Here is a 15,835-nt window from a genome sequence, read left to right as displayed (position 1 = left end):
TGTCATTTTGTGGTCCCATGCACCCTCCCCCCTACCCCCTTAAAAAGTTAACATATATCCCTACCTATATTAAAAAATACTCCACTAACTACCATCTAATTAAATAATAAGTCAATTAATTAATACTTCCTCCGTTTCAAAAAGATCTTTACAGCTACTATTTGCACGAACTCCAATGCAATATTTAACTACTAATATATCCAATTTCATATGTGGAAAAATTATAAAAATTTGATATTATGAAAATACATACCGAGACCAATCTGACAAGATCTTACATGTAACGTTTTGGTGTATATAATAGTGAGAATTTACGGTCAAAGTTTTTATACTTTGGACACATTTTCCAAAGCGTAAAGAACTTTCAGAAACGGAGGTAGTATTAAACTTTGTACCGATCAAACCGGTTTAAGTATTTCTGGACGGAGAAAGTATTACATACACTCGGATATATTGTGCACCCTCTTTCATGTTCTCCTATTTTATACGTCTCATATCTCTTCACTCCTAGGCTCCTAGCTCTTTCAAATTTGTGCATTTCCGCAATCAAATTAAAAGAGATTAGAGAAATAGTTTAATTTTAGAAGATGAAATACGTCGTTCAATTAGACTTTTCAATTTAAAGCCAGGAGGCCCAGGATTTAGAGTGATTTAGAATTTCAGGATGTACGTAGCAGAATTTACCAAATTATAAATTTGGAGGTTGTTTTTGCAAATGGAATTCAATCTACATTCTCGTTGGACAATACATGCATGTTTTTTTATTTATTTATTATTTTTTTTTTTTATCGTTGTAAACATCAACTATTAAAATCCATCCCTTGTAAGTTTTATAACAAACATAAGTTTGACTTGGACGAGAAAATGTCAACTTGAAAACAACATTAGACAACCCACCTCTTCTTAAAAGAGGCAGGTGGTCGTTTCAATTTAAAACTCACAATAAATCAGAAAATAACATTGGAGAAATGAGTTACGAGCTTAATCGATGCGCCTAGCTTAAGCCCATTTGGCCATGAGTGACATGATTCCCATGCCTATGAAACAAGCAAAATAGCAAACCAATTGAAGCTTGATATTTCCTTGAAGTTTAGGTCCCATAAAATCACATGCTAATAAGTCCACTAAAGCCATGTAAATTAGTAGGCCAGATGAAGTAGCATTTAGCACTCCAACAACAATTAAAGCAGATGGGCTATTCTCATTATAGAAACTTAGCATTCCAATCCCAAGAGCTATCCCAAATGGTGTTGTTACTGAAAAGAAGGCTACCATTGTTGCCTTCATCTTGTACCCATAATCGGCCTGAAATAAACATTCATTACATTACATATATAGTCATATATGTACGTTGATTTTGGATCGGGTTAATTCAATTTAAAATCTACAAAATATATTTAATTATCTTTAGAGTACCTGTAAGATGCAACCGCCAAGACCCATGCCTTCAAAAAGCTGATGGAAGCACATGGCAGCAACAAGTGGTCTTATTGTACATGGATTGTTAGAAACACCCATTGCCAATCCTATCACCACCGAATGCACTACTATCCCCAACTCCAATACCTTCATGTAACATTATAAACAATAAGCCACTGAGAATCATAAAAGATAACATAAACGGTCAGTTTGGTAGACAGTAATAAATACTACTCATGTTAGCCATACATGAACAACCTGCAGTTTGGTAGACAGTAATAAATACTATGTTACTGATGTAAGGCATACCTGAGCCACGATACGATACCTCAAGAGTTGAGACTGCTTCTCCTCATACTCCACATCAATTTCTTTGTTACCTTTATAGCTTGTTTGCTCCACCATTTCCATATCACCTTCTCTAGGACTCTGCATGTGATGTACAGCACCAACACCACCACCACCACCACCACCACCACCGCCACTAGTATCATGGTTACCGCAATGGGCGTGCATTCTCTTCAAACCCTTCTTCTTAAAGTACGCGGTGGCAACCGTATCCATCATCATAGTCAACACCGTCGTAACCATAGCTATAAAAGTAGAAAATGGGTAAATCCTCCAAGGGTTTTCCGGCAAACATGGTGAGGTTAAATTGTTCCAAGAATCCGGGAGCACGTGCATGAACCCCGTGGACAAAATTACCCCCGCTGCTAAAATTTTTACTATGGTAGCCGCGTTACGGTCCGGGTGTAGGGCAGGAAAAGAAGTAGAAAATAAGGGTAACCCTATTCCAATCATACTAGAAACTAAAATGGTAAAAATTCCAATGATTTTAAGCTTCATTGATTTTTCCTTGTCATAGCATCCTCCACTAGCCGCCACCTCGCATTCCGAGGCATCCTGGCCTCGGACCGAGGTGGCGTGGAGGAGTATCATGACGAGAGCGATCGAAATCGAAAGTGTTTCGAGTACTCTCATTCTCTTGCTAGTCATTTGCCTAGCCATTTTTGTTTTTTGTTATTTTGGTGCTACGTTTTTTACTCAAGTTTGTTGTTTGATTAATTGGTGGACTGATGGTTGATTGTTTGTTTCAGTTGAGAGGTTTGAGTATTTATAATAGACTAAAAATCATGTAAATTGGGTGTTGTTTATTTCTAAATTGTATAATCAAAATTGTTAATTAATTAACTTCAATTTAATTATTAAGCGTAATTTATGCAAGATTTGGTGAGCTTGTGAATGGCATGTGTGGGGAGTAGTCCAAACTCAAGTATCCGTGCACTAAGTGTAAATCCTCTGTCCCATAATTAATCTTGTCTTATTTCTATCCCAGTTTATCTCATTGGTCCATCCTATTAAATTTATATATTTTCTTTAATTTTTTTTGAAAATATAATAATCGTTTTATTTTAGGTAGACCAATGAGAAGGAGTGAGAAAGGGAATGGGACACAATTATAGGACAGAGAATTTAAACCGCCCCCGTACAGACGGAATATAAGTTAGCAAGCATCATGCCGTTTGTTGGATGTTCTCATCTTAAGATTTTTTCAATGGGTTCTGAGTTTGGATAAACAATGTAAACCAATAACGAAGGTCAATGAGTTGTTAAATAAGATGTAATTTTGCATCGTTAGTTATAGTCACAATCACAAGTGATGGAACATACATAAATTAACCAGTTGCCATCAACTTATGTATTCTAATGGAAAATATAATAGAGGTGGGTTGTTTATGCGCAAGACGAATCAAAAGTAGACAACAAGAGAATATCAGCAATGGCACAAGGACTGTTGTGAGTACAACATTGAAAACTGTACTCTCAATCATGGGTTTGTCAAAATTATGGTGTGTCCAAAATCATTTTCTACTTTAGAGTAGTTTTAGTATATTAACAAAGTCGTACATAATTGCACTATGTAGTATTGTATTTTTATAAGATAAGATAAAGTGCCTTATCAATTACTGTGCAGAAATCCTTCTCGAATCAACTCGGTCCGAGTTAACATATTAGACACTCTAGAGGGATTCCATTAAAATGCCCCTAGTGGGAATTGAACCTCCGATTCCTGTAGAAAGGTGAAGTCTTTCCCATTAGGCAAAGATATTGCCTGGTTACTACGTAGTGCGTAATACTGTTGGTAGGCATGTTTCAAGGCATTGTCCAACGTATCAGCTTTCAAATACGTGTGTATGGAGTATAATAAACTCAAAATCGGTTAATATCAGATTATTCAAAACCGACAACAAATAACAACATACTACCACAAACTAAACTACCTTCACTAGTTTTCATATTTATGTTTTTAGCTTTGTAAAAGAAAACTTCGAAACCGGTACAAGAGTCAAACCCTCGGGCTCTGCTCAAGCCCTCAGTACATCAACTTGTTTGCATCTTCAGATTGTTTAAAGGTGTTTCATGAATTCATGCTGAGAATTTTACAAGAACCACGAACATAGTGAGAGCATTTTCGGGATTTCAATGATCAATTTTGAGAAAGATTAGGAAGAAATAGAGAGTGGATCAATCAAAATTGAATATAGGGGATCATCCCATCTTATTATTGACAAATACAGACCAATTCAGGCAATCTGCTAAACAATACAAATATTCGAACTTGTGGTAAAGACAGAAAACTTTTACATAATTACCTCTGTTTTTCTTATTTTTTTCGGGCGGAGGGGGTGTAAAATCTGCTATAAAACAATGTGTACAATTCTAAACTCCATTAAAAAGAATCTTGAGAAACACAAAGCTAACAGACCAAGGATATAATTAAGAAGTAAAGGGAGTATGAGACTACTGAACTTTTGGAAAAGCCTTCTCTAATCTAACTGCTGCTTACTTTTAGTCCTTTTCATCTTTGCCTTAAACCGTGATTTGACGAGTAAAGTCTGCACCGTATTTGCGAAATTCCCAATTGCCATTAAAACCAGAAGAAATCCACAAAAAACGACCTGTCAAAGGTACTTGTCAGTTGTCACTATTTCATAATGGCGTCAAAATATGAAGCATGAGTATTAAGAAGATGCTTAATGCAACCCTATTATCCGTCTCTGTAAAATACGCAGAGAGACAAGGTAGCTCACCTGCCATTCGGATACAACTCCAACAAATGCTGTTTGAAGCAACAACAGTCCAACATAAGCCTCGAAACCCTGGAAATTTTTGCAGAGTACATGAGTTCAATAAGCATAGTCTTTCAACCAAGTTTGATCATTGCATTTAGGATATAACGGATCCTATTGGCACAAAAAAAAGAGAATTTTACTGCTTACCTGCTATGAATTAGCATAGATAACAGACCATAAATCAAGAAACTAATGAAAATTTGATTAATAAACTGAAAACACAAGTAACTGATATTCAAGCATTCGAGAGGCTTGATTTCTCTCCCAATGAGCTCTTAAAAGCTCAACCAAATTCCTCAACAATATTCAACATAACATTCCTTCTCTACAGCTGCCTATATATATAGTACTACCTCCCTGACTAACCCCTAACTTGTTCCCCAATCTGCTTGTACTAACTTAAATAGCTATTTCCTAAAGTACCCCTCCATAATATCAGTTCATTGCATTACCGGCCCCCCAAACTTCCACCTTGTCCTCAAGGTGGATAGTAATCAGCACAAAATTCCCGGCCTTGGCAACAATTAGCAATGTCCGTGTGAGAATTGATGCCCGGCTTCCACTGGCGTTCAAGCTCCTCATTGGTGAGTACTTGTACTTCCTTTGGTGGTGTAGCTAAGAAAAAGTTAGCCTTGGAGTTGTCATAGGGTGGAAGTAAAAATTGGTTGAAGTTGGAATTTTCTGAAGTGAGATGGAAAGGCTGTGGGTTGAGGGAATTAAAAAGAGAAGGGCTGAATGGTTTGGGTGTAGAAACTTGTACTAAAGAAGTGAATTTAGATGTGGAAGAAAAAATCAGAAAATTGGGAGTTTGTGGGCTGGAAAAGTTGGGAAAAAGAATGGGTTTAAAGATGATTGGGCTGAGATAGATTTAAGTCTGGTGGCCCAGAAACGTGTCCTATACTAGTTGGTCTAAACTTGAAGTTAGAAGGAGTGTTGACCTCTAGAACTGGGTTGGGTTGATTAGGTAGATGTAGAGGAGAGAAAGTGGATCAGAAATTTGGGCCTGGCAGTGCCTTTCTTGAGTAATTACAACATTGCCCTTACTAATTGCATCAGCTACATTTAGCTTCCTCCTCAAGCTGTTCAATGACTCGGCATATCTTCTCCCATACGCTTTTTTTCTAATCTCCATTTCTGGAATCTTTTGAAAGATTTCTTGAAGCTGCTGGTGCACAGCACCACCTACTGGTACGTCGTTGCTCGGGCCATCACCAGTTGCACTCGAATCGGTGTGACCCTCGACAAACTCCTCTTCTCCGCCGGTTAAAACACCATAATCACCACCCACAACTCTGCCGGCGAAACCCAGATCTCCAAAGGAGCCACTAGCTTCAGATCCACCTTTGAAGAATCCATAATCTTCCCTAATCAGTCCACCGTAGGTTGGAATTCGACCACCAATCTTACAATTGCCGGCCAAAAGGCCAGGACCACCGCCGGAACCACTACCTCCGGCTCCTCCTTTCTCGAATATTCCTCCATCACTATGGTCGTTGCCGATGAGAATGTTTTTCCGTCCATCAACATGTCCTCCCACCACTTCCTCCGCCAGACTACCAACAAATTCGCACCCAACTCGACCTCCACCATTAAACCCACCAAAAAAGTTCCCTCCACCTGTTCCTCCATACCTTATTTCCTCCATACCTTATTTCCTCCAAATCTGATGTTACTAGCGTCGCCTTCGCCGGTAACGTACTACCAGGTATAGCCAAAGACTCCATTGTAAGTAGGCTACCGGACTCTTTCTCACATGAAGTTTGAAAGTCAGTGGTTGTTAAATGAACCTCACTCATACTCACCACCTCTCTTTCTTCCTCCATCAGATCTATTGGCTTGGCCTCCTTTTTATGGTTCTCAGACGGTGAATGATAATTGCCTTGACTGCCGACCATAGCTTCTATAAACATTGGCAGTCCACCACAGACTTGACTCGAGGAGAAATTCTGGTGTTCTGCCTTGCCGTTGAGCTTTTTCGGAGTTTGTCGTGAAAAACCAAAGCGTCGCACCACCTGGCTCTTCAATTCATGCCAGTCATTAAACGGCCACCGCTGATGTTCCCATTGGAACCACTGTAGCGCGTCTCCGTCAAGTGTTATAATGGCAGCCTTTAACTTCGCCTCCTCATTAAGCCGGAAAAAATGGAATGTATCCTCCAATTCCAGAATCCAACCCTCGGGATTAACTCCATTGAACTCTGGAAGTTGAAGCTCTCTCCGGATTTTCCGCTCCTCTTCCATATCTGGAATTCCTTGACCTCTTTTTCTTGTGATGTAGGCAAAATCCTCCCCTATCCATGCGTGCATTCAATGTGTTGCACACTCACCAGCGAACTCCATTGCAGATTTTTTTTTTTTTCAAAAACTGAAATTCAGTATTTAATCTCCCTGAATCGACTGCTCTGATACCATTTGCTATGAATTAGCATAGATAACAGACCATAAATCAAGAAACTAATGAAAATTTGATTAATAAACTGAAAACACAAGTAACTGATATTCAAGCATTCGAGAGGCTTGATTTCTCTCCCAATGAGCTCTTAAAAGCTCAACCAAATTCCTCAACAATATTCAACATAACATTCCTTCTCTACAGCTGCCTATATATATAGTACTACCTCCCTAACTAACCCCTAACTTGTTCCCCAATCTGCTTGTACTAACTTAAATAGCTATTTCCTAAAGTACCCCTCCATAATATCAGTTCATTGCATTACCCCTTCACAAACATACATCAACATTACTCATGTCAATTACACTACATAAGCATAAATTTATTGCCTTCTATTACAAACTAAATCCAGTGATAACTCAGCAACTTCATATTAGAAAGGGGCTAGAATGAATAAGGGAGGGCGAATAAAGAAAAGATAACAATTCAATCCCATGCATTTTTCACTCTGGGAGAGGGGTGCTAAATCCCGTTAACTCATTCTCCTGACTGGAACCAAGCTTCCATATTTCTTCCAACTTCACCCTCATAATGAAGTACAAATGATTTTTACCAAACTTACCAGAAAAATCGAGATCTGTTCAACTACAAACTTCCACTCATCATCTCACAACTTAACGTGTCAGCTACATTTCCCATACACTTGCAAAACTCACAAAAATGGATAATTTCCCCACGTTGGAAACAGAATTTCAAGCAGCTTTGTCTTGGCATGAGTAACGCTAGGATAATTTACCATAGTAGTTAGATGGACGACTATTATTCATCATAACTGTTGTAAGATTTATGTATTATGAATTATCTCCAACTCTCCACAACTGAAAATAATAATACCCTTACCACTCATCACCCTATACTTTTACAAACTCCTCGAATTTACAAAAAGGATGACCAAATATTTGAAGTTTTCCACAATGATTTCACTTTCCTCATTTGCAAGAAGTTAAGCAAAGCCAACACCAGGGGCTGACATCCTTTGAGTTAATCATACGGCAGATAGCCAGCCATGATATTGAGAGATCAAAATCCTTATCAACTGCAATACCTACAGTCACAACTCTCACAACCTTGAAAAAACCATTATTTAAAGAACTTGCACCCTTGCAGAACCATTCTGCTTGAATCTACTTATCAGGGTTGAACAGGCAGGAGATTTCCTTCCTCTCTCCCACCAGATGTTGCTCATTTTTTTGTTTGAGAAATGAGGAGAAAAGAGGGTTGCCATGATGCTCTCCGTCCGGATTAAGATTGTTCTCTTCACCCTACTCTTTTGATAAGGTTGGCGTTTGTGGAAAAAGAAGGTTGAAGTGTTGGAGGTGGTGGTGATGGCAGGATAAAGGTACAGCACAATTGAAATTGCGGGATATTTTCCCAAATTAGCTATTTTGGTCAAAAGTACATATGGACTTCCAAATTCCACCAACACAATTCATGCTACGTGTTCAGCTATCTTCCCATCGTCCCAAAAAACCCTTCTCAATCTGATCAATCAATATTTCGTGCGAAGTACAGGCCTAAGCATGACACCTTGTTCACTGCTCAATACTCTAAGAACTGTAAGTGTGTAACACCAAATGGGGCTATAAGCTTTTTTTTCTTTATCCTTTTTTTGCGTTAGTTTTATGCAGCAATAAAAGGACTGGAAATTTTCCGAATTAAAACACCTTAAAGAAGCAACATATAATTCCAACTACCTGCAAAATAAAAAGTATAGGGCAAAGCAGCCAAAGTTGGCCCCTCTCTCCAGCTGTTTCTCCCCACACAACGTCCATTCTCTTTGCCTGAAATATGTCAAAAGACAACAGTGTAAAACTAAGACACCATAACGCATAAAACACAAGTATAAGGAGGGAGGGGGATTCTCTTCTTTCTTCTTCTTTTTTTCTTTTTTTTTTTTCCTTTTTTTTTGCGAAAGATTTCTCCCTGTAATGTAATTAGGAGGGTCGAAAATTTTGCTTCACACAATATTTGGTGAAAAAATATTAACAGACGAATTGAATGACAAATGAAATGAGAACATCTGCTGAAGATCCAGTGTGAGAACAAAGAAATTGACATACACATGGTGACAAAAATAAACAAGTCCTCCAGGCTAGGCAATGAGGAGTCAAAAGACTGATGGGACAAAAGAACCCTAATATAGTGAAGTGTATAGCAGTCCGCTAACGGAATTATATAAAGGTCATTCTACAAAGGATTTTCGGATTGCCAATATTAGATGAGACATCTCATAACATGTTTTCTAAAATCACACAGAAATTCAGTTACATTACTGCTTCAAACATTGTTATTAAAGTCACAATGCATATTGATACTCAGCGATATTCCAAATATTAGGCTCAGATTACATCAGAAAAACTACGTGTTGCTGCACAAAATAATGAATACATAAGGTGTTGAGGCACGTCCAAAATCATAATAAGATATTCAAAAGCACTTTAGTAGCTGAATTACTATAAAGTCAACTTTTTCCAATTTGTCAATGCAAGTTATGACAGCAATGACGCACAATACAACAGCCGTGAATATTGCTTCCACAACTCCACCATTTTTAATTTTTTACGATCATGATCACAAATCACAATTTATTTTGTATGACTACACTCGTGGAAGAAAATGCAGGTTAAGTTTGTGATTACAGAACCAGTATGATTTGTGAACAAAGATGGGGCCTCTGAACTATGTGAAGAACCTTTCATAAGAGCAAGCATTGTATGAGCTTCACCAGGCAACATGATGTGTGCAAACATTTGCCCACTTACCCTTACATTTGCTCACTTCATTTGATGAAGTTGCAACAAAACCATGACAGCCATGATAAAAACACGCATTTTAATCATTAAACTATCAAAACTACCATTCAAGTAGATGGCCTTTTGTTTAATCTTATTAGAATAGCATACTCTTTGAATTACCACCTAAAGTAGTTGCAGTTAAGGATGATTGAGGTTGCACACCTAAAGCTTGAAGCCTGTTCCTAGGTATCCATGTAACCCAGACAACCTTCGGAACATCCAACTCCTCGAATCCAAGGAGCCAAGCACAATTTACAATGCAGCCAATAATGTCCCAATGGGTGACCAAGTCTTATGCACTTACAACTTCAGGAACATCTAACTCCTTGTATTATCACTGAATAAAGCACGTACCTTTCCAAGTGCAATTCGAGTGTAAAGCCTCTGCCGTTGATAGCGGTTTTGCAATAACATTGCGACTCCTTGCATCATTGCCCATTGTAGGAAAAGCTTTACCCCTCTCTGTATGATACCGACCATTAGTTACAAAACAAACAAGAGACAAACCAAATTAATAGCTACAGGTTGCAAATAATGATCACTTGACAAGCTCCCTCAACACACACATCTACATAAGAAACAATTTCATTTTAATTTTTTGATTATAGGACACCATTTTCAAGCATGCAATATAGCTGTGTATAGTTCCCTTTTTCAGATAATCATTAGATTCGTTTCCAGGTTCATCACAACACGGCCTGCTCATATGCTTTGCATACAGACTCACTTGTGTCCAGTGGAGCTGACATCACATTTTTCATTGGTTTATCTAATAGTTTGAAACTACATAGCACGGACACGGAAGAGAAAACTGAAACAAAAATGGAACTGAAATATGTATCAACTATCTTGATCAAATCACACTATCAACAAGACAATTAGTTTTGGATAGAGAGAGTATATATACATATAATATTACACACTCTTGCTGGTCGTTTTTGGGTCTATAATACAGAACTTGGTAAAATCAAATAGTGACATATACAGAGACATAAAATATTGCGGCAGGAATATAAGTTGGAGTACCAAGTAAAACATGAATCAGGCTTGTGCTGTCACGACAGTCATATAATATTTACCATAGAGGAAAAACTTTGAGCCTTATTTAGTGGAAAGTAAGTAAACACGAGAACTTCAATTTCCGTGGAACAAGTTATGAGAAATCAAATGAAGTTAATAGATATTTACGGTGAAGAATGTTGGAATATGCAGCTGAATATCCATAATGCAGCACATCAGATTATTCTGGTACAGATGAGATATGATAATTTGAGGCTCTAGTTAAGGATGGAACAACATGAAGCATTCTAAGAAGACTGACCTGCTTCTGTGCACAATCAGGTTGACCTTTAATTTCCCAAGTAAGGCTCACGAGGGCCATCACCATTGCACAGTAATGATGATATATCCACCTGTAACATGTAAGCAAGGATACTATAGTCATTGTTTAAACCATTGGCTAAGGTAAAACTCTTGGGTTGGTGGGGATGGGGGGGGGGGGGGGGGGTATGATATTAAAACACCTTCCACAGAAAAAAAAAATTCCAGTGGACAGAAAATCACCATAAAAATTTACGAAGTATTAAAATTTTGCTTTAACTGCTGATATGAGCTCTGAAGCTCAGGAAGGTTCCTTTGGATGATTTAGACCTTCACAGAATCACAGCACAGCAAATCTTTTAAGTGATTCCATTTAAGTCATGGGTTTTTATTTATTCCAGGTTCCTTGTTTAGATTTTTTTAGGCTTTTATATTTCAGGAGCCACATCGGATCCTAGACTTGCAAGTTGACTTCAGTGCTACTATATTCTTCAGGAGTTGTTACGACAGCAAATTGGTCACCAGCGACAGTCGCCAGGCAGGTCATGGCATCCACAGTAGGGAACTCTGCCTACTAGGGAGGGCGTGGGTAGGTTTGGGACAATTAGACATCTTAGTTCGAGGAGTTTTTCGATCGTGTAATTTCTCAAATTTCCTTCATTGTATCCAATTTTATATTTAGGCTATCTAATTCACATACAGCATGTGAGCATGCGCATAGCATGTTACTTGACAACCCTAGCCCTCACTTAATAACTCAATTCTGTGTATGTGTATCATATGAACAATTTATCAAATACATCTGTGAGGTGACAAATATATTTTCTAGTCAACGTAAGAAAATTATGATGTACAAAGAATGGATTACATTAGGGATGGCAAAGAAACGAACCCAATTCCACTGATTGTCACTGCCCCCTTCTAATAGAAGGGGGTGGGAGCTGATATAATCACCTCGGGTGTAAAGATGTAACAGGTAAGGCTCCTCAAACTCTGGGCAGAGTGTGGAAGACAGAACAGAAAAAAGAGAAAGAAAATTATAGGTGCTGGAAATTTTCCACTAAAGCAGCATCTAACTTATGCACCACATGCTCATTAGAGACCTTAAAGAACAGCGAACTGCAAATTCAAGAAAAATTACTGAAAATTCTAAAGCTTAAAATCCTATACTACGGTGTATGAAAAAATGCAGTAAGCCAGTAATAGATCCTGTTCAATATGAAGCCAACACATGCACAAGATTAAAGATTGAACTTAAACTGGAAGGCCACAACAAGGGAATGACTACAAGACTGAAAGCAACAGAATTACCATGGACGAATATCACTCCCATTTACTCTCAAGATGTTTTCTCTCAAAGCCAAACCTGTGTAGAGGAATAAAAGCCAAGCCTGACAAAGTACACAAACAGCAGTAAATAACAAAAGCTAAAAGTAAAACAAAATTGATGTAACTCGGCCAAATGTAGCCTGTACCTGATATAGTTGAACTGGAAAAGAAGGCATGCAGCCATCCCACATCCAATATCTAAGAATCAGTAGAATTGATGGAAAAAGAAGAAACAAGTAGGCAGTTCTATCCTGCTCAAACAAATAGTGCAATAATTATTAAATTTTATCCCAAAAAGCCCAAAGAAAAAGAGGGAGTGGCTAAAAAGACAAAAAGGCAATAGATGGAGGCACTTAGCACATGAATTTAGTCATCCGTAAGCAGAATGGAATTCATTCATGCAACACTTAGCACATAAATTTAGCCATTTATAAACAGAATGTTTTTAATACATGGAACATTAATATGTTACAACATAAGCATGATGAAATATATACTTCGCGGCAATACTGACGAAGGTTTTTACGCAATATACACACACACACAAAAAAAATCTCTCACTTGTTGCCTTTGGCTTTTAATTTATCATATGGGCAAGATCAATTCCTTATTTCCAATCAGGAGCATAAAAGAATCTCTTGCAATCGTATGAATTAGATTACACATGTGTGAGGTTCCCAACCCTGACCAACTTAGAAATCCCTTCGGAAACTTGGGGTAATAGTACGTCATTACAGGTGTGGGTAATTACTTGATAAAGAAAACTTCCCTCGAATCACCACTACTGTTTTCTTTTTGATCCTTAGCTATCCACTTCAAACAAAAAATAATAAATGTATTACTGATCAAATCTCTCATTCTCACCCCGTGCATATCCATAATCATAAGCACACTTCTGAGCCTCTCCAATTCCATAGTCAAAATAGCATTAAAAAAAAAAGATAGATGACACAACCGTCTTTCCCATGTATAAGGGAGATAAAGTTTATACAACATCAAAACTATGTAACACAGTTGCCTTTTTTCAAACAAAACGTTGGTACTCGAGTGAATTGGTGAAAGAAAGGCAGAAGAGCATTGACAGTATTCACACACTCCCCCCCCCCCCCCCTCCCCACAGTCCTCTTAACTGTCCTTTATAATTATTCAACTTAGATTGATTGTTATTCTAAGCACCTTGCATAGCTTTTTTCTAGATAACAAGCTTAGCTCTTGGTATTCAAAAACTGCATTTATAAAAAACAATGCAATGTACTGGACTACTTGTTTTGTCAATTTTCAACCAATTCAATATCAATAAATTCCCATTTATTGTAGGGCACCCTTTAGATCATTAAAAAAATGTGATCAGAAAAAGAGCTTACTTTGTAACTATTGTACTCTTCTTTGACTTTCAACTGCACATCCTTCCTAATGGCTCGCACATTAATAGGACCAAGAAACCTCTTTAAAAATTGACCTATAAAAACAAAACTCATATTCACCACATTGAGCAGAGAATAAAGAACATAAATCAAAGAACAAAATGACACACACTCTCAATTTTGCCGGGAAGAAAAGATGACGCGTCTCCATCAGCCAGGATGCAGTTAGCTCGGTTCAAATCATACTCAAGCTGCGCCAAAAAAAAGTCCCAATTACATAAACAAGTCATAAAAACTACCAAATCAACTCAAATTTTCAAGGAATTGATGAAAAACCTTCTCAACTTTTCTGGGATCTATGCGACTATCAAATGTGAGAGAGCTGATGGAGGAACGAAGCTTTCTAATGGATTCATCAAGGGAACGAGCACGTTGTTGAAGTTCTTTCTCTTCCCTTGTTGACTTCGAAATGAATGATGCTGCCACTTCTTGCACTTCCTTTGCTTTCTCCACCACTCCACCCACTTCCTCTTCGATGCTCAATTCCGATTGCTTTGTTTGATCCCCCATCTGAGTGATCTATAGCAGGATATTTCTAGTTCAGCAGAAACTTAAGGGACCTTTGGTTCGTGCTGGATAAGGGAAAGGAATCAAGGAAAAGAAATAGGAGAAAGAAGGGAATAGAACGTTATTCCCCAATCTGGTCACTTGAAAAGTAGAAAAGAAACTCGGTTCCCCTGATTCTTATTACGATTCCTTGGTTGAGGAAAGGGGGAACTCGATTTCCATCCACAAATGCAAAATAGTTATATAGACAATAAGCAATATTTCCGCTGATCTACATAATGTTTAATCTACCGTCCACACATCAACAAATAACTAATGAGCAATTAAGCATGTCTCAGATAAATAAGTGCATATTCCGGCAAGGTTTGAGCTTTTTCCATCAAAATTCAGCAGTGAGCATAAAGCACCACAGTCCACACCAATCCATAATTCAATAAACATCTCATCAAGTCATCAATGGCAATTTGCCAACTCGGATATGAACAAACATATTATAATATGCATACTGCATTGCTCTGATTCACTTTATAATACAAGATTATAGCTTGTTGACAAATATCCCCATGTGTGATAATCTAAAGTTCGAATATCCTTGGTATAAATGGCAAAAGGTAAAGTTAGGAAATTTGGCAACATGATTTATAGTTAATTTTTTTCTTTATTCATTGTTTCCATTTCTTATACTGTATAATGTGATGAACTGAAAACCATGAAATCGTAAGATTGAGATTACTTGCTCTAAGATTAACAGAGAACTACAACTGATTTTAGCATTTAATTTCAAAAAATCACGAAGCAAAACAAAAATTCAACAATAACATCAATTCAAATACCTAACTTAACTAAATTTTATTAGATTTATGGTTTATTAATTGATTACCTTGGAAAAGGAGGGGAAAGAGGAAGAAGAAGAATCTAGTTGTTGGCGGTGCCACCGTCCGTCGGAAAAGGAGGTGATGGTTTAGTTGTCGTAGTTGGCCGCCTCTCCGGAATATCGTCGGCTTCCGCCGATCCCCGGCGTGGAGTTGTGGTGGTGGATGAAAATGAGGAGAGAGAAAGTGAGGAACGTGAGGTTACGAGTGAGTAGAGAACAGAGAAGTCTGGGGTTTTCGTGTGTTGGCAGTGTTTGGTGGGCCTTTAAGTTAATGCTTCATGGTCATGACATTTGGACCATTTCGGCTTTCACTAATCTCATGCTTTAACCTTAACACAATTGTGCGGTATGTCGGACACCGTTTGCTAAGTCACGAGAGGGCGAGAAATTCAAGGTCAATGGAAAACTTCTAAAGTTGTACCATGAGGCATTTGGTAGAGCTGTCAAAACGGTTACTCGAGTCGGGTTCGGATCTGGTCGTCTCGTGTCATGATTTGATCGGGTCATTTTGTCATCCGGGTGTAGGTCGGGTTCATGTCGGGTTCGTTCAGGTTGAAACTTTGTTGGGTCATGTCGGGTTAC

The 15,835-nt window shown here is 38.0% G+C and overlaps 2 protein-coding genes across 3 annotated transcripts; both read right to left on the bottom strand.

Moving 5' to 3' along the window:
• Positions 1 to 738: 738 nt before the first annotated feature.
• Positions 739 to 2,515, bottom strand: LOC110793275 (fe(2+) transport protein 1-like). The gene is made up of 3 exons (XM_021998136.2): positions 1,729 to 2,515; positions 1,417 to 1,566; positions 739 to 1,305 (listed from the first exon to the last, which is right to left on the bottom strand). Exons 1-3 carry the CDS (start codon positions 2,425 to 2,427, stop codon positions 1,000 to 1,002), a joined length of 1,155 nt encoding a protein of 384 aa, XP_021853828.2. The 5' UTR covers positions 2,428 to 2,515; the 3' UTR covers positions 739 to 999.
• Positions 2,516 to 3,941: 1,426 nt separating this feature from the next.
• On the bottom strand, positions 3,942 to 15,598 carry LOC110793277 (uncharacterized). Of its 2 annotated transcripts, none has more exons than XM_056830790.1 (11): positions 15,260 to 15,598; positions 14,149 to 14,391; positions 13,985 to 14,063; positions 13,813 to 13,907; positions 12,595 to 12,699; positions 12,431 to 12,510; positions 11,121 to 11,211; positions 10,154 to 10,261; positions 8,699 to 8,785; positions 4,512 to 4,580; positions 3,942 to 4,379 (listed from the first exon to the last, which is right to left on the bottom strand). In XM_056830790.1, exons 2-11 carry the CDS (start codon positions 14,380 to 14,382, stop codon positions 4,248 to 4,250), a joined length of 1,080 nt encoding a protein of 359 aa, XP_056686768.1. In that variant the 5' UTR covers positions 14,383 to 14,391; positions 15,260 to 15,598; the 3' UTR covers positions 3,942 to 4,247. The 2 variants fall into 2 exon arrangements, with proteins under 2 accessions (XP_056686768.1, XP_021853829.1); XM_021998137.2 differs by having other exon boundaries at positions 14,149 to 14,444; positions 15,260 to 15,513.
• Positions 15,599 to 15,835: the final 237 nt, after the last annotated feature.

This window comes from Spinacia oleracea, chromosome 6 (genome assembly GCF_020520425.1).
Source record: "Spinacia oleracea cultivar Varoflay chromosome 6, BTI_SOV_V1, whole genome shotgun sequence".
NCBI classification, from domain to species: domain Eukaryota; kingdom Viridiplantae; phylum Streptophyta; class Magnoliopsida; order Caryophyllales; family Amaranthaceae; genus Spinacia; species Spinacia oleracea.
The sequence above is the reverse complement of the archived record's forward strand: the minus strand, read 5'-3'. Positions and strand labels throughout refer to the sequence as shown.